The 27,749-nt window shown below is 30.2% G+C and overlaps 2 protein-coding genes and 1 long non-coding RNA gene across 5 annotated transcripts in view; 1 reads left to right on the forward strand and 2 right to left on the reverse strand.

Annotated features, from left to right (window-relative positions):
- Window positions 1–17,416, forward strand: part of LOC107454615 (AP-5 complex subunit mu-1) — a 30,185-nt gene extending 12,769 nt beyond the window's left edge. For both annotated transcript variants that reach the window (XM_043051159.2, XM_043051161.2), the window contains 7 exons: window positions 3,631–3,805; window positions 5,106–5,215; window positions 6,927–7,024; window positions 9,051–9,136; window positions 11,890–12,005; window positions 13,035–13,131; window positions 17,117–17,416. In XM_043051159.2, coding sequence (XP_042907093.1) covers window positions 3,631–3,805; window positions 5,106–5,215; window positions 6,927–7,024; window positions 9,051–9,136; window positions 11,890–12,005; window positions 13,035–13,131; window positions 17,117–17,220 — 786 coding nt within the window. In that variant the 3' untranslated portion in view covers window positions 17,221–17,416. The remainder of the gene's footprint in view (window positions 1–3,630; window positions 3,806–5,105; window positions 5,216–6,926; window positions 7,025–9,050; window positions 9,137–11,889; window positions 12,006–13,034; window positions 13,132–17,116) is intronic.
- Window positions 1–27,749, reverse strand: part of LOC139426217 (uncharacterized) — a 189,318-nt gene that overhangs the window by 40,438 nt on the left and 121,131 nt on the right. The gene's annotated exons all lie outside the window — the stretch shown is intronic.
- The window catches only part of LOC107454613 (uncharacterized), a 46,491-nt gene continuing 38,564 nt past the window's right edge, over window positions 19,823–27,749 (reverse strand). The window contains exons 7-9 of one of the 2 annotated variants that reach the window (XM_043051164.2): window positions 27,243–27,481; window positions 25,072–25,302; window positions 19,823–20,055 (exon numbers count right to left, since the gene is read on the reverse strand). In XM_043051164.2, coding sequence (XP_042907098.1) covers window positions 19,834–20,055; window positions 25,072–25,302; window positions 27,243–27,481 — 692 coding nt within the window. In that variant the 3' untranslated portion in view covers window positions 19,823–19,833. Of the gene's footprint in view, window positions 20,056–25,071; window positions 25,303–27,150; window positions 27,482–27,749 lie in introns of those variants that run through there. The other variant, XM_043051166.2, reaches the window with a different exon arrangement.

Raw genomic sequence — 27,749 nt, forward strand, 5'->3', positions numbered from 1 at the left:
GAAAATGAGTCCCTCCCCCTTTTTTTTTCTTTCTTCCACCTTCACACATAGGTTTAAACCACTACTATTCATTTCAATTCATGTACTTGGTAAATTTAATTTTTAGGCTGTCATGTGCCTATTTTCGCCAAAGTGAGTAATCAACAGGGTATCTGCGCACCTGTAAAGTCATGAAAAATCATGGAATGTCATGGATTTTGGTATTGAACAAAATTTGTCATGAAATGTCATGATTTTAACTATTTTTTAAAAAAAAAATCATGGAAAGTCATGGATTTAGGTTGCTGAAAAATCTAATTTTTAAAAATGGAATTTACCCCCCCCCCTCTTCTAATTTCACAGTGTTCCTAATATCTGAATTTGTAACAAAATCCCCCTTCATAGTCATATTTATTAAAATATATAATGTTTTTATCATGTTCTTTAAAAAATTATGGTGTTATTTCAAAAAAAGAAAGAACATCATTTCTAGAGTGAATTATCTTTTAAACTTCCATGATTTCAGAATTTTTTTATCTGGTAATTATTTATTATTTTTATTTTATGAATTTTAAATTCAAGTTTAGGCCTTTTATATGACACTTACTTTTAAGAAGAAAAGAACAGGTTTAAATAACCACATATATCTGACTGTAGTTAGTTATTTGCTTTTGTATTTTTCTCAGCTGTTTTATTGCTTCAACTCTTTCTTTACTGTGTTTTTTAAGTTTAAAATTAATAAATATGAAGATGCAGAGTATAACAATTTTGGTTATATCAATCATTTCAATTAATGTTATTATAATGCTTTTTTAAATTTATTGCTGTGTTTTTGTCGGAAAAAATAGTAACTTTGGTAAGTCATGAGAAATTCTTGGAATTATTCATAGAAAGTCATGAAAAGATATGGATTTGAAAATCTGAAATGTAGCAGATACCTTGAATCAAACTTACTGATTCAATTGGATGCTCAATATACAAGATGCATTTGAAAGGTTGTGTGAACATAAACGGCGTTACAATTATTCACACTTCACCATTTACTGTAATTTCCAGCATATATGCCACTGCTTATCTGTATTTAAAAGACAAAATATGTGCATCATATCTGCCTGGTGATTTGATTTTCCCCTGAGATTTGCACGAGGATTTCGTGGTCAGTGTGGATTTATGTGTTCAAAATACCAGTATTAAAAATGTTCTAAAATACCAAACCAGTATCAATTTTCTTGGTAAATGGTATATTTTTCTAATTTATCTAATATTTTTTTATTAAAATGTGGTAGAATAAAAAGAAAGAAAAGATTTTTAATTGATAATGGATTATACTACGTCAACTACAAATGTACTACTTTCTTCTAAGGATTTCATAGCAAAATTCGTTCTTAATCTAACAGTTCATAATCTACAAGACTCTATTCAGGCCATTCTTGATGTACGCTTCTGAAGCTTGGACAACGACGAAACTGGAGGAAAATTGTATCGCAATATTTGAGAGAAAGATTTTCCGGAGTATACTTGGTGGTGTAAATGGAAACAATAACTGGAGAAGGAGATTTAACTTTGAACTGAGATTCATAAGCAACCTGATATTATTAAATACATAAAAATAAATATATTGAAGTAGATGATCCACGTGATTCAAATTAGTGGTGACAACACAATAAAAAAGATGCTGCTTTTTAGACCTACTAGAACAAGATATCGGGGAAGGCCGCGGTTGAGATGAGAAGGCCCACATTGGACTGTCTAGCCAACTATGATGATGAGTGGATGGGTAAGTGAAGCATGTTGGTGAAGAACAGAGAAGAAAACAATGATTGATACTCTTATGGATGAGATTTCCAATGTCACGAGATTTACATATGGTATTTCGCTTTCATTTCTATCCTTTCAACTGCAGTTTCGATTTTCGTTTTGCCCCATGTTGTTAGTGCTTCTTGGTTGCCCGTGAGATTTTGAGCTTGTTTTTCTTTATAAGAGAAACTTTTTGAGTTCACTTTCATATGTTATACATTGCTGTTGAAACTTTCTTCTTCTTTTTTTGTGCTTAAAATACCTGTTTTCTGTTTGTCAGTGGCTGAAATCTATCCTGGCTAAAATTGTAAATGCAACGTATATAGCGGTGGGGCCTATGCAATGATAATAAAAAATTCTAGAGATGTTTTTAGCAGGTGCAACATGTAAGACAGTGTGGCATTTTTACTAAAAATTACTCTAAAGATTCTGGAATAAATCTGTGAAAGATGCTCTGAAACCTATGGTAGTACTTACAGCACAATAAATTTAGTACAAAATCGAAATAAATCTTACCCAAATGAGTTATTGCTCATTTTCAATTAATCTGATGCCTATTAGTTGTCTTGCAACAACATTGGTTCCAAACATCCATTACAGGGTGCGTAGCGTTTGTAAAATGTACTTAAAGGTGCTTTTTGGGAGATTTCGTTTTTAAAAGCTTTTAAAGGTGCTTTTTTCAACTGGCGTTTTTAAAAAGTGCTTTTTTTTCACGAATAATTTTTTTTTCCTTCAGTGATATCTGGCGGATCTCCTGCATTTCACGAAAAATGGGGTGTTTGCTACGTAATTATTCGCACGGACTTCATGTCGTAACACGTCGAAGAAAATCTNATTTCGTTTTTAAAAGCTTTTAAAGGTGCTTTTTTCAACTGACGTTTTTAAAAAGTGCTTTTTTTTCACGAATAATTTTTTTCCCTTCAGTGATATCTGGTGGATCCCCTGCATTTCACGAAAAATGGGGTGTTTGCTACGTAATTATTCACACGGACTTCATGTGGTACCCACGTTATGACTTGCGCATGCGCGCGCACTCGAAGCTGAAACCCGAGTGCTCCAATTCGGATATAGTCAGATCCTTATTAAATGTTTTTCTTTTTAATTTATAATTTTATTCTTGTTTATTTTATTTTACTTCTAACACTTTTTTGATGTAGGGGTAAGGGTACTTTTTACCTGAGTTCAGAGTCAAGTTGAATTCACTCGGTGATGTGGGAAAGTACTGATTGTTCAATGNTTTTTTAATGCTAAAACTGTTCATAAAAAGTTTTTGTTTTTCAATAATATCATTGATTCAATATGAATTTTTTGAGTGCTTGAAAATTTTTGTAAAGTGCATGAAAAGTTTTTAAAAAGTGCTTATTTTAGATTCAAAGATTTGGCTACGCACCCTGCATTACTTTTGATTGTCTGTTGCAGACTTTTATGTTTTCGCTATTTTCCTGCATACGTCTTTCTTAATTGTTTTAAAATATTCATCAATTTCTTTTTTTTTTTTTTGCATCTTAATGGATAGGAAGAATCTTAATTTTTTGAAGTAGAGTTTGTATGAGATAAGCCTTTGTATTAATATAGCTGGTTGTTGTTGATGTACAAGTAATATAATCTTTCTGTTTATTTGATACTCAGTGTTTTATTTGATCAACACACAGTATCAGTATTGTGTTATTTGATACTCAGAATTATTAAATGTATACAAATTCACAAGTTTTAGTTTCCCTAGGCATTCTAGTTTTATACGCACTACATTTTTTTAATAACACTTATTACCTTAATTACTTTTCCCCATGTGACTTAATTTTGTATTTATTACTTTTGAAGTTAAGAGGATGTAGAACTTATTTTGTTTTGCAGACGGGGGAGAGCACCCATTTTCAGACATTCGGACAGGTGTATGTGAAAGCTGACTTGGAGGGAGGCAACAATGACGTCAGTCTCTCCCTTGGCACCGTCGATCCACAGCAACCCCTCTCTTTGCATTCCCTCATCATTCATCCCTGTGTCACCTTGTCTGGAGCATCATCCATGAGTAATAATTTCTTTTCCTTAAAAAATTCAGAATTTCATTAAAAATTATGATAATTTTTGAAGAAATAATTAAAGCTGAATTCCCAATAGAATTCAATTATCAGTGATGTATTGAAAATTTTAATTAAGAATGCTACGGAGAATAAAATTTTAAATATATCTAAACAAGTTTTACTCCCCACCTCCCCCCAGATGCTTGAAACTATGCTAAGTGATTCCGTCAAGGCTTTGGAAACTTTCGATTCCCAGAACTTCCATATTTCTGGTTCTCTTTTTATTAAGAACTGTATTAAAATTCTTTATTAAAATAGGAATTTTATACCTTCATTATCTATCATTAATATGCAGGTTCAAATCTATTATATGTATTGGTTGATGAAACAATTGATTTCAAAGCAAGAAGACTTATAGTTAAGCAATCAAGACTTTTTATGTAAACTGGTCAAACCCCTGCATCGAGGATAAACAGCAATGTAATTTAGTACTCAGAATTATTCTAATTTTTTCCTTCAACTGGCTAATATGAAATGAAAAGAAATTTATATTTTAAACTTCGGTTATGATTTTTCCTATATAAATCAGCTAGTGTGGGATTTTTTTTTTTGCCATTGCTGTATTGGAGAATTATGCAGAGAAAAAATTAGCTTTGGTATTTTTTTATTAATGAAATTACCAGTCATTACTGTAGTAAAATATTCAAAAATTTAAAGTTTTAATTTTGCATTTTCTGTACAACAGCAACGTATGTTTATTTAAATTATTTTTTTTACTTTTTTTTCTATTTCTTTTATATTCTTCATGTTTTAAAAAAAGATTTTTAAAAAAAATTCAAATCTGGCTTTATTTGAAATTATTTTTCTTATCAAAAACTATTTAACTTGAAAGTATAAATTGGCTACTCTTAATTCAGCTATCCATTTTAGAACAAAATTATTAGTTTTACAGTTTCAAGTTTATAAAAAATGTATAATTAAATATAAAGAGTTTATAATTTGGATAATGTAAAGAGTAAAAAATTTATAAATTAAAATCACACAAATTATAATATAAAGAGTTTATAATTTGTGTGATATTAAAATTAGATATCTAGATTTGTAAACTCATCCCTAAGGTATGAATCAATAAAAAATTTGATAAAAACTAAAACATTTTTATTTTAAAAAGTCAATGATTTTGAAACAAATTTTTCCAAAATGAGGTGGCAACGAAATGGTTGAAAGTTACAAGAGTTTATAAAAAAGTTTTTAATTGAGATTTTGTGTTTGCAGAAAGTTTCTCATTTTATCTAAGTCTGCTTATAGGTGTTCAGAAAAGGTTAAGATTCTCTCCCCCCTTACATGAATTGATTCTCTTTCATTACATTTCATCCTTTCCTAAGGATCCACCCCTGCAAGGAGTATTTAAAATGGCTGTAAGTATTTTTTTTTTAATTTAAATATGCACTAGAAATTAACTCTTAATTTATAAAAAGGTTATTTTGATATAACTTGAGACAAACAAACAATTAATTTATCAATTTTTCTATTATTTATAAAGCAGTTAAATTAAAACAAAATTTTGTTACTATAACATTGTAGCCAAAATAGACATGCTATTATTTAAAGCCCTAAAATATATATTATATAAAATTTTGCTTGATTGTTTTAAATACAACAAAGAACTTTCTTATTTATGCATATGAACTGGTGAAAATTAGTTATTAACTCAAGTCATTCATGCAGTGAACTGAGACATTTGTTTTCCTTATTATTGCCATAGTTTTAGTTTGAAAAACTTTTCTATGGTAGAAAAATAGAAAATTATTCCAAAATAATCATTTTTATTTTCCCTTGTGGCTTTTAATTCACTGAATGAATATAAAATTTTGTAATATACAGCCAATACCTCACACTAAATTGAATTGAATTTTGTTGTAGCTAAATAAATGCATATAATAATAATAATACCTTTTATAAACAAGACTAATATTCTTCGGTAAATACATTGCAATATATTTTAGCATTTAATTGTCTACATGAAATAGATAAAAAGGAATTGCCAGGCATTGGGGTTGTTTGATGGATTCAAAATTTATTCTCTTTAATTGATTTCATTCGATTTAGAGTTAATTTATTTTTAATATAAAATTTTGCTTCTTTAGTGATATAAAAAATTTGCCATTTATATAGTATTTGTATAATAATTGTTAATAGGATTTGTATGAATTGCATCATTGTTTACAATATGATTTTTGTGTTGTTATAAAATATTTTGTTAAGATTTTTTTTTCTAGTTTGCTTATTAAACAAAAATCTGATTCATGCCTTATGATGAATTCAAATCAAAATTGTTAGTATCTTAGTGTTCTAAATACTTAATTAAAGTCCTCTTATTTATGTATTAAGGCTTGCTTGGTGTCAACTTCTATGAAAATTCTTTGTTAAAAAAATACTTTGTGGTAGCAAAATGTATATTTTAATGTTTAATTCTTAATTTTATATATTTATTCTTAAATTTTTAACCTACCTGTAATTAAACATGTATTTAAGATGTATTAGTTAAGCAAATATGCTTTCAGATTTTGGTGAAGTGATTTGCATGGTGTATTGATTTGTTTCAAAGTAAATAAAAAGATAAATGTGTGGAATCCTTGAAGTGTCAGTTGCAGGGTACAAAGTTTCTTAGCTAGATATATATTTTTTACTAAACTGTTTTAACTGGAATAAATTATTAGTATGTTAAATGGGAATATTAAGAGGAAAACTTAAAAGAGACAATAAAAACTCTTTTTTTTAGGTAAAACCTGCTTGTCTAACCTTTTTCAAAAATAATCAACTAGTTTAACCTCTTATGAAATCAACTATTTTGCAATCTGGGTTTGCTCTTAAACCATGGGTTGAATCCATTTAGGTTGAATCCTATAGGTTTTCTAGAACAAAAAAAAAAATGTGGATTGTACTTTTAAAAAAAACATGCTTTTTTTTCTTGCTAAACTTCAAACCATTTATAAGATGAAGTAGGTGAAAATCTGATAATTTATAAAAATAATCTTTTAGAATGTTTCTTTAATTTTTACACATACTGCATTGTATTGGTATTTTATATATGTGTTCACATTAATGATTGTTTTTGTTTCATTTTAGGGTGAAGACAGCATGGAGCTTCTTCTACAGTTGAAATTGAATGAAAAAGTGAAGAATTCATTTGACTTCTGTGATTTAGTTATAGTTTTTTTTAATAAGTAAGTACATGTGTAGTTATTAATATTAATATTTTGTTAAATTTGGAAAATATAAGTAATATTCTGAAGAGATCGAGTAAAGGATTAGGCATAATTATTAAAATATAGCTTTATTTCATTTGCTGATTAATGGTGATCACAACTCCTGTAGTTCTACTTAAATAAAATTTTGGTCAAAATTTATCTTATTTACAAATCTGCACACCTGGAAAGTCATGAGAATCATGGAAAGTTATGAATTTCGGTATTGAACAAAATCTGTCATGAAATGTCATGATTTTAACTTTTTTTAAAAAGAAATCATGGAAAGTCATGGATTTAGGTCACCCAAAAATCTAATTTTTAAAATGAAATTTACGAATACCCTCCGAATATCTGAATTTGTAACAAAATCCCCACTCACAGTCATATTTTATTAAAATAGAAAATGTTTTTATTATGTTCTTTAAAAATAATGGTGTTCTGTCAAAAAAATGAAAGGAAGAACATCATTTCTAGAGTGAATTATCTTTTAAACTTCTGTGGTTTCAGAATTTTTATTACTATTTATTATTTTTATCTTATCAATTTAAAATTCTAGCTAAAGCAAGCCAGTCATTGGCAAATTTTTTTAATTCGGAAATGAGAACAGAGAAACAGTTGTATTTCTTTCCCTTCTGAGGAACAAGAAAAGCATCTTTAGAATATAATTCCGCAGAAAAAAATTATTTGCCTTTGTTTATTTTTCTCAGCTATTTTATGGCTTCAACTCTTTTTTTTTTTAAATTTAAAATCTATAACTATGAAGATGCATAGTATAACAGCTTTGGTTATACCCATAATTTCAAATAATGTTGTTATAATGCTTTTTTAAATTTATTGTTGTGTTTTTGTTGGAGAAAAAATTTACTTCGTTAAAAGTCATGAAAAGTCATAGATTTGAAAATCTAAAATGTAGCAGATATCCTGCAAAGGGTTAAATGTAGATTCATGTTTATAAATTTTTTTTTAATATATTAAGTAGCTTGTTTATTTCATATGAACATTGCTAAACCGTTAAAAAAAAATTAAGAAATCACAAAACTAAGTAAATAATTATTTGTTAAACTATATTGATTAGAATCTTGTTCTTAAAATAAAAATTTATTTTAAAATAAAATGGGAATATCTTGTTTTGTTTTAAATATCCAAAACTAATTTAAACCTTAAATATGAGGTCTATTTGAACTTGTTCAATTTATTTATTTTTGATCATATGTTTCTTAATATATTCGTATAATATAATCTAAAAAGTGCAATAAATTTTGTTATTTAGAATGACATTGAATTTTCTGATTTATACCAATAAAATTTTTTGTTTGTTTCATAAATTCAATATTTAAAATTAAATGTTTATTAAAAATATAGTCTAATATTAATTTTATTAATGCAATCCTTTTGAATTGAATTGAAAATTTATCGTTTTAATTCACATCCATGTGCTATTAAAACGGGTTCTCACTGGTCAGGGAGAACAAGGAAAACATGGAATTGTCAGGGAATTTCATTTTAACTCTAAAAATCAGGGAAAGTTGAAATTTTTTTTAATGAAAACCTTGAATATTCCTATATCATACCTGGAAAATAACCAGTCTTAAAATTGTTAGCAGTAACAGTAATCAGTTATCAAGTTAAATAATTCTAACATCTATTACAATCATTTGTTGTAAAAATTTCACATTTTAGTCAAACTGAAATGTTCCCTTCCTCATTTAATGAAATTTTTTAACACAGAAAATCTAATATTTCACAATACAAATAAAAGAATCAAAATCTTCTGATGGAAATACAATCTCAATTTTCATTGAAATTTACCTGATATACCTGGAAAAGTCAGGGAATTTTTTTTCTAAAATTGAGTGGGAACCCTGATAAAACCCCTACATTTTCCCAATTATTTGCTCTTTAAATAGAAAATCTAAATATCATCCAAACAAATTTCAGCTTTTCCTATTTTTTAAATCTTGTGTATGTGTATCATTTCATTATAGTCAATTCTTTTTCTTAGAGGACCTGTTAAAAGAATGGAATTGAATGCCAATCATGGATCTCTAAAATTATCAGAAGATAAATATTCTCTGAAATGGACAATAGGTGAGTAATTATTTAAAACTGTTATATTATTTAATGACACAGTTTACCCCAACATTCTGCTGACATTTCCCTGTATTGTGTTTACGCTACAAAGTGCTACCTATTTTATTAATAAACAGGGATGAAAGACTTCCTCAAAAAAGTGGAAAACCACTATTTTCTCCCAATTTTTAAAATTTCCGACAAAGTTCCAAAAACGAAATTTTTGATGGGGTTCAATTATTACAGACCCCACATATCTGCCGAAACCCAAACAGCCCGAACGATAGCCGCACTCAGAATGAATTTCTTTTAGTAGCTCCCTGGGGGCTTTTATAGCTCTATGCGTCTACTGAGCTAGATTCGGTGATATTATTGCCTTCTCATGTGCAACTCGGCTGCATTTTGCTAAATATTCTCAAATTCAGACTTCATTTTCCACCCTTTCGTATCGAACCAAAAATCTCTCGATCGTTTTATAATGGCTAATATAATCAAAAAAAGAGTTTTTGTCGGAAACTAGTTATTTTCTCATGTCTTAAAGTCTTTGAAAATTATTTTGCATTTTGTTTATGTATGTAGTTCTTAAAAAGTACTTAGAAGGTGCTTATTTTTTGTTGAAAGTTGTGGCAAAGACTTGGTTTTTGAGTTCTAATCAGTTTCGTTTTGGCCGCCGATATTTGATCTGAGGTTTTCCTTCATGGTGCGATGGGTATTGAATTTGCACATTCGTGCGTTATAGTTCTCTCGACTCCGCTAGTTCTTACTTTTAGGCAGCATTTGTTCATGCATGTTTTTGTTTTTTGTTTACTTGTGTTCTTTCTATGTGGTGCATTATAAGATTAATGTATTTTAGCACTGGAAGTCAATTTGATAGTTCTTACATTCAATGCTGCTGAAAAAAATAAGTTCAAGTTTGATCGGTTAAATAAAACAGTCAAAGTAACTGAAACTGTTAGCAACAATCTATCCGAAGATATTGAGGTGAAAGTTAGCGACTGTTTTAATTTAAAATGATTGACTGGCAGTTAATTAAGAATGATTATTAAGTCTTATATTGCTTAATTTTTTTTAAAATAGTTGTGGTCAAAGAAGTTTAAAATTATGTTTAAGAAAAATTTAGTTTCACTGTCTAAATGTTTCTGCCACCTTTAATGTAAAATTTTAAAAAAATCTCACTGCAGAGTTAGAAGTTATGTTTTTATATATCTTATGTATATCACAGTATTTCATAAAATCCTCCCCCCCCCCTCCCAGTGTCTGCATTGTAAAAGTTCAGCTTTTAACTTTTGTACAGTTTCATGCCTGAATAAATGAAGGAAATCAATACAATCTAAAGATATAAAAGAAATTAGTTTTTTGAAGAATGGCTGTGTATTGTCGTAAGCATCAGAAAATTTTGATTCCTAATAATGAATAAGCAATTTAAAAAAAAGGAATTTATCAAAACAAAAGCTTTTGTATTTAGTTTCATAGGGTTAGTCATCTTTATGTGCACACTATTATAATAATGATAAAACAATATTTAGCTGTTTTTATTACATTAATTTAATATACAGCCAGGAGTCTAATAAAAGTTTTATTTCAATACATTAAGGTACAAATCTATTGGATGAACAGATTATTCTAAGCAATACTTGCTAATTCCTTTTTTAGTGTTGGCAGTTCATGAATGGTTTATAATGAGGTCCATCAAATGATGAAAATTTAAATTTTATAAATCAAAACAGAATTTAATTAACGAAAAATATTTTGGAAACATATTGCGCAGAGATAGTTGCAATCAATTTGCATTCACATTGTTCAAGTGTTTTAAAAGTAATTAAAATTCATCTTTGATGCTGATGTTCGTGCTAATTGTAGAGTTTAATAAGATCTTCATGTAAAGTTTTTTTTTCAAATACTTCCTATTAGTTCTTAAAAAAGTATTTATTTTTTTCTGTTTGATCTAATGGTTTCATCACTTCACTATTCATGCTTATTCAAAACATAGAGCTAACTAATTTTTTTTAGTAAATCAGGTAAAAATCAGTAACATCTAATGGCTGTAACCTTTTTCTCATATGATGTTTATTTCTTTTATTTTTTAACAAAAACTAAAAATGAAAAAATAAATTTTACTTCAAAACACCAAACCCCTAACAAACATATGTAATTACTAGAAATCGTAGATTCCCTTCCCACATTAGCTGAAATCAATAAAGTAAACGCTTAAAACATATTTGCGATTTTCTTACACCAGGTTTAGTTAATAACACTATTTGCTTGATTTTGAGTACTGAGTAATGTGTACACCAGATCTTTAACGGTGGATTGCTTACTTTCTTAATTGATACAATTGATAGTTGATACAATGAATTATAAATTACTTAAGGAAGCTTTTTTTTTTCTTCTTAAAAAGTCTCTCTCTCTCTCTCTCACGTAGATAAAAATAATTTTAATCAAAATAAGACATGCAAACAAAATTTTTGCCAGTGATTTTAAATAAATCTGATTGAAACTGATTCACAATATTGTGAGATATTGAAACCACTTAACTATTGTGTTACAACTGTTAAGTATTTTTTGAGAGTCCGAAAATGAACAAAGTTTTAATGACATAAAGTATTTATTGATTGTTTATGCAAAATCATATTAAGTGATCAACCTGTTGTAATCACTACACTGCAGTCAACAATCATCAATTCATTGATTCTTCTTCTAGCAGTTACAGTTAATACAAATCTTAGGAATATGTAAAAACAACCTCACTTACCAATCATTGATATTTTAAGGTTCCAAGTTTCCAAAAGATCTTGAAATAAAACTAACAGCCAAAATTGAATTCCAGGATGGACCTTTCATGCCAAATAGTGATCCCTTCTGCATTGAAAAGAATTGTTATGTACAGGTATGGATGCTTTAAAATTATTATTACTGTAGACAATCTTTATAAAACATGAGACTGTGTTATAGACCATTTCACATATCATTAAGCATACTAATTAAATGTTGTATCTGGAGCAGATAAGTGTTTTGAAATAAGTTTTAGACGTAAATTACTTAAATATGCATTGAAATATTTCTTCATAGTGCGTAATGTTTTCAAAAAAATCTTTGGTGCTTATTCTCGTTTTTTAAAAGCCCTTAAAGGTGCTTTTTTCATTGTTTTTTTTTTAAAAAACTACTTAATATTCCCCTTTTGAAAATGATTTATTTTTCTTTACCATATTGAGTTTCATCCTGTGTTACGCAAAAACGTGGTTTTCACATTGTTCTATTCAACCACAATCCATTACAGCGTACTGTTTGTCCATAGCATATGAAGGCGCCAATCATTTTACATGTTTGATGAAAGTCCACATGTGCGTCTACTGAGCTGGGTTTTGTGAGGTTCTCATGTCAAGATATTCTCCATTTCAGACTTCATTTTCCACCCTCTGAAATTGAACCGAAAAATCTCTCAATCTTTTTATGGTGGCTAATATAATCAAGAAAAAAGCTCGTTATCAGAAACTAGTTATTTTATAATCATCATGTAAAGTCTTTGAATATTATTTTGCATTTTGTTATAGTTTTTGCATTATATACTATAACAGCACTATATACATACTGCATCTGTATATAGTGCTTAAAAATATTTTATGAGTGCTTAAAAGGAGCTTCTTTTTTTTTTGAAAGATTGGGCTATGCCTCTGTTTTTTGCAGGGTGTTTAGTGCATTAGAATGAACAAAAAATCAATTTTAGTTTATTCTAGAGATTCCTTAACTAATATTTTTACAGCCTGTGAGTAGTTAATGGTTCTTACTGAACTTTAGAAATTCCTTCAGTATTATTATCATTGTTTACACTCGCTATTGCATTATATGGACTGTTTTCTATAAAAATATTTGATAATTAATTTTTTAGTTCTCTAATAATGGTTTAAAATCCTTTCAGGTGAATTTGAAACAAAGTAATGCAACTTTAAGTGGTTTTAATATCGATCCTAAAAGTATCACTGTCTCTGAAGGGAGTAAACCTAAAATACTGATGGGTAAGTGTTATTTTAAAATTATCTTATTTTTGCAAAAAATAAATAAATAAATAAAACAGTTGGTGTTTACGAGAAAACATTTGAAAAAATCTTTGCAATCATAAAATTTATAATTGATATAAGCAACCAGACAGGGTAAAAGTCATCAAATCAAACCGAATAAGGCATCTTTGTCACTTATTTTGATCAGGAGATTACGTGGTGTGTAGTGTTTTTAAAAAGTGCTTAAAGGTGCTTATTTTAGATTTTCGTTTTTTAAAAGCTCTTAAAGATGCTTTTTTCACATGGTATTTTTAAAAAGTGCTTAATTTTCCCTTTTCAAAAATGAGAATTTTTTTTCTTTTTTTCATTACCATATCATTTTTGTGGCGTATTATGCAAGGAGCATGGTTTTCACATTGTTTTCTATTCAACGTTTTCACAGTTCATTCAGCCTCAATCCATTTCAGCATACTGTCAGTCCGTAACGTAGGATAGCACCCATCGTGCTTCATTTTGCAAGATATTCTCGATTTCAGACTTCATTTTCCACCCTCTTATATCAAACCGAAAAATCTATTGATCATTTTATAATGATTAATATAATCACAAAAAGAATTTTTTTGTCAGGAACTAGTTATTTTATCATGATGATGTAAAGTCTCTGAAAATTATTTTGCATTTTGTTAATGTATATAGTGCTTAAAAATACTTTTTGAGTCCTTAAAAAGTACTTTAAAGGTGCTTATTTTTTGTTGAAAGATTTGGTTACGCACTCTTCATTACCTTCAACAAGCAAAGGTGGTATTACTGCCACTCAGGTGGCATAAAAAAAGATTTAAGAACTAACTATTGAGTGACTAATTTGAAAAAGCAAGCATCTGACAGACTATGATGGGAAAAACATATTAGTATGACTTTCTGTAACTTTTAGTTGTAGTGCCAAAAAGAAGTAATGGATCTTTTTTATAATAATTTTTTTAGACAGTTTGCTGCACATAACCAAATGTAACACATTCTTTTCTCACTTTTATTTAACTTCAACATGAAGGCAACTCTATCTCTAAAATCATTGGTGTATTCATTAAAATATATCCTAAAATAGTAGATTTAAATGGATATTTTCTTCTGTTAGATACCGGCTATTTTTTTTCTTTCTCAAGGGCATATATGCTATTGTAGGGTTTGCCGCTTTATAGGGAAAACCTGGAAAATACAGGGAATTTAAAATCTGCCTAAAATAACAGGAAAAATGAAGGGAATTTTGAGTTCTCCTTACAACTGGGAAAATACAGGGAATTTTATTTCTTATTTTCGTCTTTTAAAAAGTGGTGACCATTCAAAGCACATTCTATGGGATACTTAAGGGTGATATTTCTGCTATACTAAACTATTTTATTTATTATAATATTCTTTGTTTTAAGTAGATTAAGCTGTTCCTTATTTTTTAAGATTTTTCCATCAATTAAAACTAGTATAGTTAGCCAAAATATAGCTCAGACGCTCAGTGATTGTGTGTTCCTGTATAATATGTACAGGAAATTTTTTTTTCTCCAGATTTGAGTGGCAACCCTGTATTGTTAAAAAGTTAACAATGACATAGTTGCAGATAGACTTTTGCAGCATGTGTTAATATATTTTGGTAATTGTAATACTTTCAGAATTCCTCTTGTTGGTGGATTTTTAAAGTCGAACTAACTTGTCACAAAATCAGAATAACATAGCACCTGTTCCATGATCCTTTTCCTTTAACATTCCACTATCCCCTGAGCAACCCTGGTTCTATTAAGTATTAATTTGTATGTGTGCTGTCACTTTCTTACAAATGTGTCATGAGCAACTTATTCCCACTAGTCTATCAGAATGAGTGTCAAAGAAACGTCACTCCAGCTTCTTAAGCTGGGAACATTTAGTTTAAATAATATTTGCTTTGGAATTTTTTAAATAATATTTACTTTGGAAATCCTTTGTACAGAATGTTTATTTGAGAATGAATCAATGGTATTGGATAGCTTTGGAAATTGTTTGATGGCTTCTAAAATTCTTAATTAAATATTAGAATATGCTAATCTATTTGCCACAATATCTAGTTCAAAATATCTTTTCAGATACAACAGTATAAATCTAAATTTCTGTGTTTTTTTTTTATTTTTTTTTTTAAAGTTTTAGTTTTAAACAGGGTGCGAAGCCTTTTCAAAAAAGTGCTTATTTTTGATTTTTTGTTTTTAAAAGCCCTGAAAGTTTTTTGCATTGGGTATTTTTAAAAAGTGCTTAACTTTCCCTTTTCCAAAATAAGATTCTTTTCCTTCTCTACTATGTTGGTTTTAGTTACGAATTACGCAAAGGTTCTGGTTTTTCCAGTGTTTCAGTCGATATTTTCTCGATTCATTCAACCCCAATCCATTTTAGCGCACCTTCAGTCTGTAGGGTATGAATACGCCAATAAATTTACTTGTTTGATAAAATATTGTGATTCCGCCAGGGTTGACTTTTTGCTGGCAGAAACTGGTTATAACCAGTAAAAACTCGCAGAAACTAAAAAAAAATTCTTTATTACTTCTAGTAATTGCTTAATGAAATTTTGTTTACATACAGATTTAAACAGGCAGTTACTGATTATCATTTGCTAGCTTATATGCTGTATCCAAAGTATTTGGGATTGAAATTATCATGTGCTCAAGAAGAAAGTGCCAGAATTTTACTCGCCAATATTTACCCAGATTTTGCACCTTATGTCATGGCTTTGCGAAACAAATCGGCCCCATTTCCTGAAACTTATTTTTCCAGTCAAGTTTTGACAACTACCCCAGCTGCTACATGGTGGCCCAGTTTTAAAAAATATGCGATCGATGCAAGTTTCTCAAATCTTGCTTGTTCCTTGATGGCAATGCCTGCTAGTTCTGCTGGGCATGGGAGAATCTTATTAAATTTCTCGTTTGTGCATAGCAAATTGAGAAATTGTTTAGGTTTAGAAACTGCATCAAAACTTGTCTTTTGTTATAGATTACTGCAGAGTGCAAACGATGTAGTATTTGATTTTGAATGGTGATAATTTTGTAAATAAATTGTCCTTTGTTTAACATTTAATTGTTTTTCCTATAAATTACCCATTGTATGTCAATCTCAGTACTTACTTTTATGTCATTTTCTGAATTTCTGGCAGAAAAGGGCTTCTGCCATGCCAGTTTTAACCGGTTTCTACCGGTGGTTCTTGCCACCTCTGAAGAAACTTACCAACCTTGGATTCTGCATGTGCATATACTGAGCTGGATTCGGTGAGAAAGATTTTTGCCCTCTTATTTGCAACTCTCTTTCATTTTGCAAAAGATTCTCAATTTCAGGTTTTATTTTCAGTCTTCTGAAATTTTTTCTGATCATGGGGTCCAACTAAACATTTCAAAAAAATTTTCCCTAATAGCAAAAGAAAAATTTTATTTCTTTCCTTTATTTCGTTGCGGGTGAATCGCCGTTGTCTTACTAGCAAGTCAATGGTTTTTTTACGCTGTTTAATTTATAGGTCAATACCATATTCTTTGAACTTGACTTGGGGATCATTTACTTATTATATATTTTAATGTTGCAAGCAGTTAACATCCACAAAGCTTTATCACCTCTCAATTTCCATCTCCCTTTTATTCATTTAATTTAATACAGATACGAATTAAGATTTTTAATCCTAGGATTTTTTTTACTTGAAGGACTGTCCAGTTAATGTATAAAAATTTTTATTGTATTTTATTTTTACTTTTTATTACTTTTATTATTGTATTATTACTGTGGGGAGAGTTGTTATAGACAATGTCAACCTTTATCTATCAAAAGGTACCCCAACTTAGAAGGGAGTTAACATCTCTTATATACTAGGGAATTGGAATTGTATTTTTGTAGTGTAGTGGTGTGTGTGTATATATATATATATATATATACACTACAATTACTTATGAATTTTGCATTTTGTTTTTCATTGTCTCGATCACTATTTGATTTAAGCTTTTTTTTTTTTCAGAGAGAAGCGTGCAGTCTACGGAATATCGAATATGGAACAGCTATGGAGAACTGCCATTTCCACTCCATGCAGATAAAATATTTCAAAAAATATGTGCCCAATGAAATGTCTTGCCGGGAGTGAAACTCAAGCAACATTTTTACACATCAGCTCATTTTTGTGAGCAAGTTGCTCAATAAAGCACCAAACAATTTTCCAATATTGTCTTGAACAAAGTTCTCGTAACATTTTATACAAAATATTTATTATTTTTATTTATAATTTATTCATAAAATATAAATAAATCAAACTACAATTGATCATAATGCGTAGTATTTTTATGTTCATTTTTAAATGTTCACATTATTGAATAGAATTTTAAATATATAGTTTAAATTAAAAATTTAAACTATTCAATTTTGATTTTGAATTTTTTATTTTGCTATTTAAAATTATATATATAATTATATTCTTTAAAATGATGAAAAAGATTTGTATGCCTTACTATTCTAATTTGTTTGGCTGTTATTAAATAAATATATATTAAAAATTAGTTTTTGCAATTCTTTGAATAAATAAATTTTATAAATGTGGAAAGCTCTTATTATATGACAAAATATGCAAGAAATAAAATTAATATTAAGAGTTCCAAATTTTCTTCTGATCAAACTATTGGAACCAAATTTTCTAGATTGCAGCATATTCCAAAGTCAGTAATCTGAATCTGTCCGATAAGAAGTGTATTTATTCAGAGAAAATATGTTTTTGTGTCTGATTTTCTAACTTAAAATAATGTCTGCACTATAATTAGTAAACATACTTTAGATTAGGCCATTAAACCATTAAGTGTAGTTCCAAATATTGGATTAAAATTTAATAAAAGTGTGTATCTACTTAGAACCAGTAGTCATAAGTAGCTGAGCGTTAACAGGAATTTCGTATTTAGAATCATATACAGTAAACTCTCGCTACTACGATATCCTATACAACAATAACTCCCTTTATTGCGATAATGTTTCGTGGTCCTGGCGGAAAAAAAATTTGTAAGTTTACGATAAAATCAGCATAAATAAAGCGCATCGTAAGTATTTTAAAATATTCGCATGTCATAATAAAAATCAGAATTTTAAAAAGACATAGATTCGGTATTTGGATTGGCAAAAATAGAGCATGTTGAAAAGTAACTACTCAAATTCGTACATCGTATTAAAAATATCAGATTTTTTAAAACCATGCGGAATTTCATAGCATTAATCATTGAAAAGGTATCAGGAAACAACATAGATTTACTGTAAAGTCTGTGCAAATTGACCACATTAAAAAGTGATAACTCAAATGTGCAATTCAAAATTCTTCAGTTTTTTTTATTTATTTTTTTTTAAATTTTTGCTTTTAGAAGCTTCCACGGGCTGCACATCAACAGAGATGCCAACTGCTCCGGACAAGCCGAAATAATTTTAAAAAACGATAAGCAACTACAAAGTAAATTTCGCACATACTATTTTTTATTGCTTTTAAAAGGTATAGCATGACTTAAGTATTATAAAATGGAGAATGATATAAGCCTACGAATTATTTAGAAATAGTGGTTCATAAAAATCTACTAAATTGAATTTATGAAACCAAGAATCACAATTGATAAACTACCACTTTAAAATATATATTTGCTGTCCGGAACAAGTTGGCAACTCTGCATCAACAGTCTGTGGACCGCAAGTTGTGCACCCCTAGTTTAAATACTGGTAATATTTTTTTCTGTTTGTTAATTTACTTTTTTTTTAAGAATTTTTGATGAAAATTAAATTAGTTTTTACCCATTGACAAAATGGGTCTTGTTTTGGGTTGGATGGCGTCCACACACTTTTCAACTGTGTTCAAGAGTAATAGTAAACAGTGCGCATGCGTTGCTAAAAACGACCGCTGCTGTTTTTCTTTTCTTTAGCATTTTTAATGTATTTACGTAATAATAGTCCCGCAGTGGACTGATCGTTAAGACATGGTTCCCAGCAGATCACCGAAGTCAAGCATCACTGTCAGTGTGCGGATGGGTGATCACTTGGATCAGTCTGCTTAGGGACAGAGGGTGTGCAGTATTGGTCCTCGTTAAACTGTTCTACTGTAAAGTGCTCGACTTCGTGTGCAGATCGCCGGGCTACCGAAGCGGGAGTGCCATCCCCTCCACGGAGGGTCAAAATTGTGATGGCAGGTCTTCGGATCATCCTCTGGGATGTTTCTCAAACCGTCGCCAATAGCCCATGGTGCAGTTCCAGTGCGACGTAAATGAACAAAACAAACAAATTAATAATAATTTAAAGTATTTTTATATTCTTTTTATTATTAACGTATAATGACTGTCTTGACGGTGATTTCAATATAAATATGAATGCTGAATAAAGAACAGTATTTTGTGAAACACGCAGGATATGAAAAGTCAATCCGACGACAAACATCAATGAAGGCAGTTTTTGCAACCCATGATTTGAAATGTTTAACGGTGACAATCCAGAAAGAAAAAGCATTTGATCAATGGGTAATCAGTGATCGTAATAAGACGCAATCATAACTTTTTTTTTTTTTTTTTTCAAAAAAAAAAAAATTCNCCGGCTTTTGATGGGTCAAAACTCAAAATCTTCTGCAATTTTGAGAAAAACACATCTTTTTTCATTTTTATCAAACATTCGCAATTCATTAGCATAAGAAGAAGAAGAAAAAGACACAAAATTTCAATTAAGATAACATCAAGAATTCATTTTATTGATCTCTTCTGGAGGCTTTGTTAGCACGGAAGATGATGCATTGAGGACAACAATTTGAGGTTGGGAAGATGTGGACGTAAGTGTTTTATCAGAACAAAATGTGTTTAGACTTCTCCTTGGGAGTTGTCGAAGTGTCGAATTTTCTCTCAAGCAGGTGGGACATTTGTTCGATTTGGAGGTGACGGCATAACATTTCTTGCATACCTGAAATTAGACAATATTTTATTTATTTTACCTGCTGAGTGAGAGGACATCTCAATTCTGCTGAGGGAACGGCATCCCGCTATGGTAGCCCAACGACCTAATCGCTAAGTCAAACACTTTACGGTAGAACGCCCATCCTCTTACTAATCTATACCAGCGATTCTTGACTTTGATCTGATTTGGGACGGTGTCTTATGATCTGTCCACTGCGGTACAAAAATACATACAATAATACCAAATGTGAAGAGTCTACTTTTCAGTGTTATTCGCTATAGAGACGGATGAAAATAAACCCCATTGCCATGACAAGTATTACAAATGTAAACTTTTTCAGCAGCCCTATAACGTGTACAGTGCTCAAGAAGAAAAAAAACATCACCCTGACTAATTTTTATTCTAAGAATCGAATTTTCATCAACAAAGTATCAATCTTAACGGTTCAAGGGAAATAAATATGACGTTAAATTTTTAAATTAATTAGTGCTGATTGAGTTACGAAAACAGAGATAAAAACGCACTTTCTCTGAATAAACATATACATATATATGTATCTATTAGCATATTTGGAATCCCAACTCTCAACATAGGTTCATAAATTAGGGTCTAGGTGAGTATATATGTTTGACGATATTCCCAAAAATGGCCGAGCTCCCACTGCAGAGGAGGAATTTAAAATAGTCGTAAACTAATTCAAGAGAGCATTACCTCCGTTGCTAAGCAACCAAGTTGATATTTTTTAAAAAAATGGAATGTTTTTCATTCACCGTTTCCGATCTCTCGGAAAGGTTTATTTATTAACAAGGCAATAGACAATTTTTGGGCTGACCAAAAAGGAAAATATATTTTGTTTTTAAACTGCTTTAAAAACAAAATTTGAATCGAATAATAAGTTATGATATACCAAAATTTTAGAATTTCAACACGTGAATTTTACTTCATTTCAAACCAAAATTAAATTTACGTAACTTATTATAATTTTATACAGAATTGCAAGGCAAATCATTTTTATACGTTTGGTAGAGTCTTCAAGGCAAGAAAGTTGAATGAACGAAAAAAAAAGTCCCTGAAATCTTTTTTTTAGTGTGTTTGAAGACATTTTATAATTTTTTTTTTATTTTATAACCGTCGTTGAACAGCCGACCCAATTTTTGGGTTTACGATTACTAATGTTCAACTCCGTAGCCTTGTCCTTTTGAACCCAATCCAGAAGACAAGGGAACTCCTGGTTCGAGTATTAGAAGAAATTTGCCTTCGTGGAGTACTTTTTGTTGGAGCTAACCCTCATTTGCGGTACATGGAGAGGAAGACCGCGAGAACCTCCCACGGTCAGCCTGACGGCAAGGGGACTCTAAACTCTGATCCGTCTACGACTGAGGATATTTCACGTCAGCACTGTGGTCGGTGCTAGCCGGATGCGGAATTCGTATCGACCAGCCATCGACGGGATCGAACTCGCCGGGATAATGCACTTTCACAAGTTTTTATATAATTCACGATATTTCTTTTTCTATAACTGGAGAAATTGGTAAATGTTAAGTGGCATTTTAAAAACATAGAGATATGTAATATTTATGTAAAATGTTTAAGAATAATATATTGGATATTGTATGATTCATTGTCTGAAAACTCGCTTTCTTTTTCATAACTTAAGTTACATGGTTTTCGTTGCAGAAAGATGATTTTTAAATAGCATCATTATGTTTTTATACATTCTGAAACTTAATTTCGCAAATTCACCATAATCTGATTATCTGATACACTGCATGTATCTGATATGATATTCTCCTTTAAATCACAGTTTGTAAGATCCTTAAATTCTTCGTTCTAAACTCTAAATATCTGATTTCAAAATTTTAACTTTAAAATTAAAGATACCTTCATAATTATTATTGATGCTACCATTTTTTTTTAAAATTTTTTTAGGGCCGCATGATCTTGCTAAAATACAGATGTTTACTTCCACAAGTCTAAAATTCTTATTAAAATAACGATCAAGACCTAAAAGTAGCATAGTGTAATTGATTGTAAAAAGTTCATTGGTTTAAAAATATGTGAAGATGGAAATAAACGCAAACATGTTTCGAGCGCTCAAAAATAGGCGATCATTCTCAAGATTCGCTAACACTGAATTTTTGAACGCTTTAAACGTGTCCACTTTTATTATCATCTTCATATTTTTTTAAGTCAATGAAGTTTTCATCTTTTCGCTCCAGTTTCTTTGGATTATTCATTTAGTAATACAACAAAATTACTTCGCGCGATATTAAAATAAGTTTTACGTATGATAACTCTAAGCTATGTAATTACGTATGATATTACAAAGGCCATTAGATATATATTGAATATATTTAGATTGAATATGTTTCAATTTATTTTTGATATATTCTAGGGCAGGGGTCCCCAACCTTTTTGTACCAAAGAGCAAATACCAGAATATCGGTCGAATGTCGGGCACCATTTATTTTTTCAAGATAAATTTATAGTTGGTAGACATAGGAAATAATACATACTGCATATAATGCACAAAAAATTTAATTTTAAAAATTAATTTAACATATGAATATAATTAATATCCTTGAGTAAAATAAATTATTACGAAATTGCTTGCAAAACATACAAAGTGTGAGTTCATATATGCAATTCGCGAGTGGTCGGCTATATTTTGCTCTGTGCTTATATCTGTGGGGATGGCGATTTCTATTTTGGTTGTGTTTATCATCCATGTTGAAAAAGTAAAAAATATTGCATAACATTTTATGGGAAAATGGAAAACTGAAGTATTTTATCGTTGGGCACAAGCAACGGGCGCACCTAAACCGATCGAAGGGCGCCATGGTGCCGGAGGCATAGGGTTGGGGACCTCAGTTCTAGGGTATATTTTAGGCGTACTTCGATGGAGTTAATTTTTACTTCCTTTTGTTTATTTCTTTTTTGCTTCAAACATATCATTTAACGCATTCACAGTGTAATAGTAAACGGGGCTTCCAATACATCTTATCCTTACTGTCGCAATCAACAAATTAATGGAATAAGTGTAAATAAATATAGTTAAATTGTGTTCATCTTTTTATCTTTCAAGCAATTAAATCAAATTTAATTTTATCAAATTTAATTCTGCGATTAACAAAATTATTGAGATGATTCCTTGGAACAATAGCATTATCTGATCCTCTTATTAGGAAACATAAGACAAATTTGTATTCGCATTTTACTGTAAAAAGTATGCTAACCCTCACGCCGCGTATTTTTATTATTTTTTTTTCGTTTTCACACCGCTATAGGTTTACAAATTGTGTATTTTTCTTTATAATATAGATTAAATCTACATACATTTTAGAGTTAAAATGTTCAAAATTTTTTGTAGTGTTTTCTATTTAATATAGAATAAGTTCGTCAGAAAGGTTGTTAGAAAAGAACATTATTATTAGAACATTCATATGAAAGCAAAATGTCGATAATTAAACTTAGTTAAAATATGATTTATTTTGGGAAATCCAAAGGTAAAACTTGCATAGTAATGAAATTATACAGAAGTTTACATTTATTAGAAAGGAAGTTTAATATGATAAACTTCAAAACAGAGCTCAAGGCAAAGTCCTACCTCGCAACCTTAGCACCAAATATGAGCTTTGTAGCAATTTGTTGTTGTTGCAATTTTTTTATCGTAGCAATTTTTTTTTTAAAGCAACAAACAGCACACACGCGGTAAGTGTTGCAAATTTCGCAGAAACATAGCCAACTAGGATCATCTGTTATCCCAGATTTGAACAAACAATTAAACATCACAGATAAGTCGAAATGAAACCATGAACGGGAAAAACGTGGGTTGCATAGTTAATTAGGCGGAAATAATACATCCCCGCGGATTACGCAACGACTTTTTTTTTCTCTGATTGCGTAATTTAAAATATCGTCTGCACTAACTAATTAGTTTTAGAGAAATAAAAGTTAAATACGATTTCTTTAGGATGGCGAAAGGTGCAATAAAATGACATAGGGCTGGGATAGCCTGGTTGGTAGGGCTCTGGGCCCATATCCAAGAGGTCATGGGTTCGATCCTCGCCGGCCGAAGACTCCCCGTGTAGTAAATGGTGACTGATGCACGGTAAATCTGTCGAGTCTCAAAGTCCTCCATGTTCCCACAACAAATCAATACCTCTGGGGGTACTGATCCAGGAGTTTCCTTGTCTTCTGGATTGGTTCAAAATTACAAGGCTACGGAGTTGAACGTTAGTAGTCGTAAACCCATGAACTTGGGTCGGCTGTTCAACGACGATTATAAAATAAAAATAAAATGACATAACATTAAATTATCCAAATTTTCAACCTCCCTTCAGTCTGAACTTATGAGACCATATTTCCCAGAGTGCGGCTACCCCCTATATATTAGGGGTAAGAAATCATATGGGTGATAAAAAGTTATGTTTATTCAGAAAAAGTATACTTTTATGGCTGATTTCAAGACTCAAAATATCCCCTTCATTAATTAATTAGCATATTTGGGGCCACCCCTTTAAACCGTTGAATCGGAAAAATCTGATTATTAGATAAAAAGTAATTTCTCCCCCTGTTATCTTCACCTAATTCAAGCTCATACGTGTTAGGTAGTCCCATAATAGTAGTTCGTGTGCCTAGATGCAGGATGTCTCATAAAGGACTGAAAAATCATTTAAAGACAAAGAATAATTTCATTCTGCTAAGGAAAGTGTTCTCATCAAAAACTAATTACGAAATCAGCAGTTGCAAACTGCGAAAACAATGTTTTCAAAATAACTACTAATTTGCATCTTGTACAAATAACTATATACATACTGGTACAAAAATTTCAATTGGAAAAGCAGGCAACAGACAACGCTTAGTTAGCAGCGACATGCGTTGAAAACTTTGTTACAAGTTTTAGTGAGAATAAATATTTTTTTCCAAAGATGATTGCAACAAAGCATTTCTTTAATTGATTTTTTTTACCGTTGTTTATTTTTGGAGTGATGTGGGGCGGAAAATAAATAATGAACTTACATAACAATGTCGTCCATTGGAGAAGCGGCACTGAGCACAGAGGGAACAATGATTTCTTGGGTTGCTCTCTGGGTAGCTGACCATCTTCTGGCACCAGGAATATTGGAGGGCGGCGTTACAGTTGGTATTGGGGCATAGAACAGTCCCTGGAATGCAATCCTGGATGCGAGCAAGACAATTGCAACAATCAAGTCTCACTTCTCTTGCAAGATAATTTGATAGATCTGGAATCTTTAAAATCATTTGAGTTTATTAGATAATTAAATGTACTTGAGGCTGTTGCAAATTTAGTTATTATGCGCTAACTTAAAAAAATATTTTTTTCAAAATGCACAATTCAATTTTTAAACTATAAGATAAATAAAAAAAACATTTTCGATTTTTTTTTCTGAAATTCTTAATTTATAAATTTCAAAATTAGACAGATTAATATGAAATAAAAGTTCTTAGCTAAAACCAACTTTCTGTATATATTGTTCTATAATTGTGTGCAAGAAATTCTTACTTTCCCCGTAGGTTTTTAAATTATAAATAATATGTATATTTAAAAATCTATTTCATATGCAGGTCAGATTCCTTTACTGAACGCTGCAATTTTAAATTGTTCTTAACATGTTTACTTAATACCTTTACTTATTTTCTGATTTTAGTTACGTTTACTTAATACCTATATTTTACCTGCTAATACATTTTTAGGTAATATTTACCTTCTTAAGAAGGATACCCGACGAAAATTTAGTTTGGGCTATACTGTCAAGGAAAAAAACGTATATATTAATTCAATGATTGCATTTTTTCATAGTAAGGTGTAAATGGTACATTTTGAAGATACAAAAGAATTGACTTTACCTATCAACTACAGTTAATAAGTCAGACAATAGACTCTCAAAATATGAACAGTAGTTGCGCATAGCCACTTTTCCGTGTCTATAGACATCAATTTTAAAACCGTAGCAGCAGCCGTACCAATGTTAACAATGTGGTTCTAGACTTATGTCATTATGCAGCATGTGTACAGTGCGTCAAAAAACAAACCATTCAAATCAACTTTTAATCTAATGATCGGATCTTTGCGTTCTAGGACTCATTCTTAATGGTTCGAGGGGCTAACCTTAAATATGCTGATTACTTAAGGAAGACGATATTTTAAAGTGCGAAATAAGACACAAAAACGTGCTTTCTCTGAATAAACACACCTTTTTTTTTCCAAAGGTTTCGAATTTCCAATCCTCAAAATATAAGGGGTTGCCGCAATCTGGAATCTCAAAAACTTTTTAAGCAAATCGATTTTTTTTTTTGCGCAATTATACAATTTGGTTACTTGAAGATAATTCCATACAATAATAAATATACGACTTTTATGAAATTCGACTTCTCAGGAACTATTCAACCGATTTCACTCAAATTTTATATTTTGCAACTTAATATTACATACTTTAAAATGTTGTAAAAATTTGAATACCTTACAATTCAAAATTTTTCTACTATTATTTAATGAAAAATAATAAATATTTACTAAAATTTAGTTTTTACATGGAATTATCTTTAGGTCAACGAATTGTATAATTGTGTGCCAAAATTTTTCTATTCGCTTAAAAAGTATTTGAGATGTGACGAAATACTCAAAGAGTAAAATTAACATAAAAGAGTTCTTAAACTCTCTCTCTCCTAATTGCTGCGCAGCCCCCTATATTTTGGAGATCGGAAATTCGTATCCGTTGAAAAAAAAAGGTATCTTTATTTAGACAAAATACGTTTCTGTGTCTGATTTCGTAACTTAAAATATCGTCTGCACTAAATAACCAGCATATTTTAGGTCACCTCTAAGAATGATTAAGAATGAGTCCTAGAACATGAAGATCCGATTATTGGATCAGTTGTTCAGGATGGTCTGTTTTTTTTTTAGGCGCACTGTACATTTACTTTAATATTACTCTTTAAATAAAAAATGGATAACTTTTTTTTATAATACTGGCAGAGCATACGACGCCTGAAACACAACTGGTTCTTAGAGGCAATCCAATAATTATTGGATTTAAAATTAATTATTGGATTTAATAAAGAAGTAAGTTAACTTACTTCTTTTAAGAACCAGTAAAGCATTTGGATTACGAGTCCAGCAGTGTATTAATAATGGTTGAAGCTAGTGTGTTCAATCTATTTACTCTTACTTGGTATATATTTTGAAACAGACAGTTGTCGTTGAGGGAAATATAAATGTCCAGTCCTATTGTTTCGAGCACATTCAATGGATTGTTACAGTTGGAGCATTGACATGTTGAGCTGCAACTTCTTGCTGCTTTCACGCACGAGCAGCGAATGGAACGGCAACTAGTTCGACAAGAGCACATTTGACTGAGAATCAGATTTTGACTGTCTTCTGGTGGTCTCCGGGCAACAAATTTCCGATCTGCAAAGGACATAGCATTCATTTATACGCAATGACTTTTCGAAAAGAAATAAAATGTAACAGTTATAAGCAATCACTTTTGACGACCCATTGGCTGAGTGGTCGCCGCCAAAGAACATACTGATGAGCAGTGGACGCTGGCCCAGAATACAAGCTAATATATATCTTGGGGTCTAATACCAGTTTTTCAGAAAATTCAAAAATCCCAGCTAAGCGTGAAGATATCTAGGTATATATATATATATATATATGCCATTATAACATACAA

This window comes from Parasteatoda tepidariorum, chromosome 8 (assembly GCF_043381705.1).
Source record: "Parasteatoda tepidariorum isolate YZ-2023 chromosome 8, CAS_Ptep_4.0, whole genome shotgun sequence".
Taxonomy (NCBI): domain Eukaryota; kingdom Metazoa; phylum Arthropoda; class Arachnida; order Araneae; family Theridiidae; genus Parasteatoda; species Parasteatoda tepidariorum.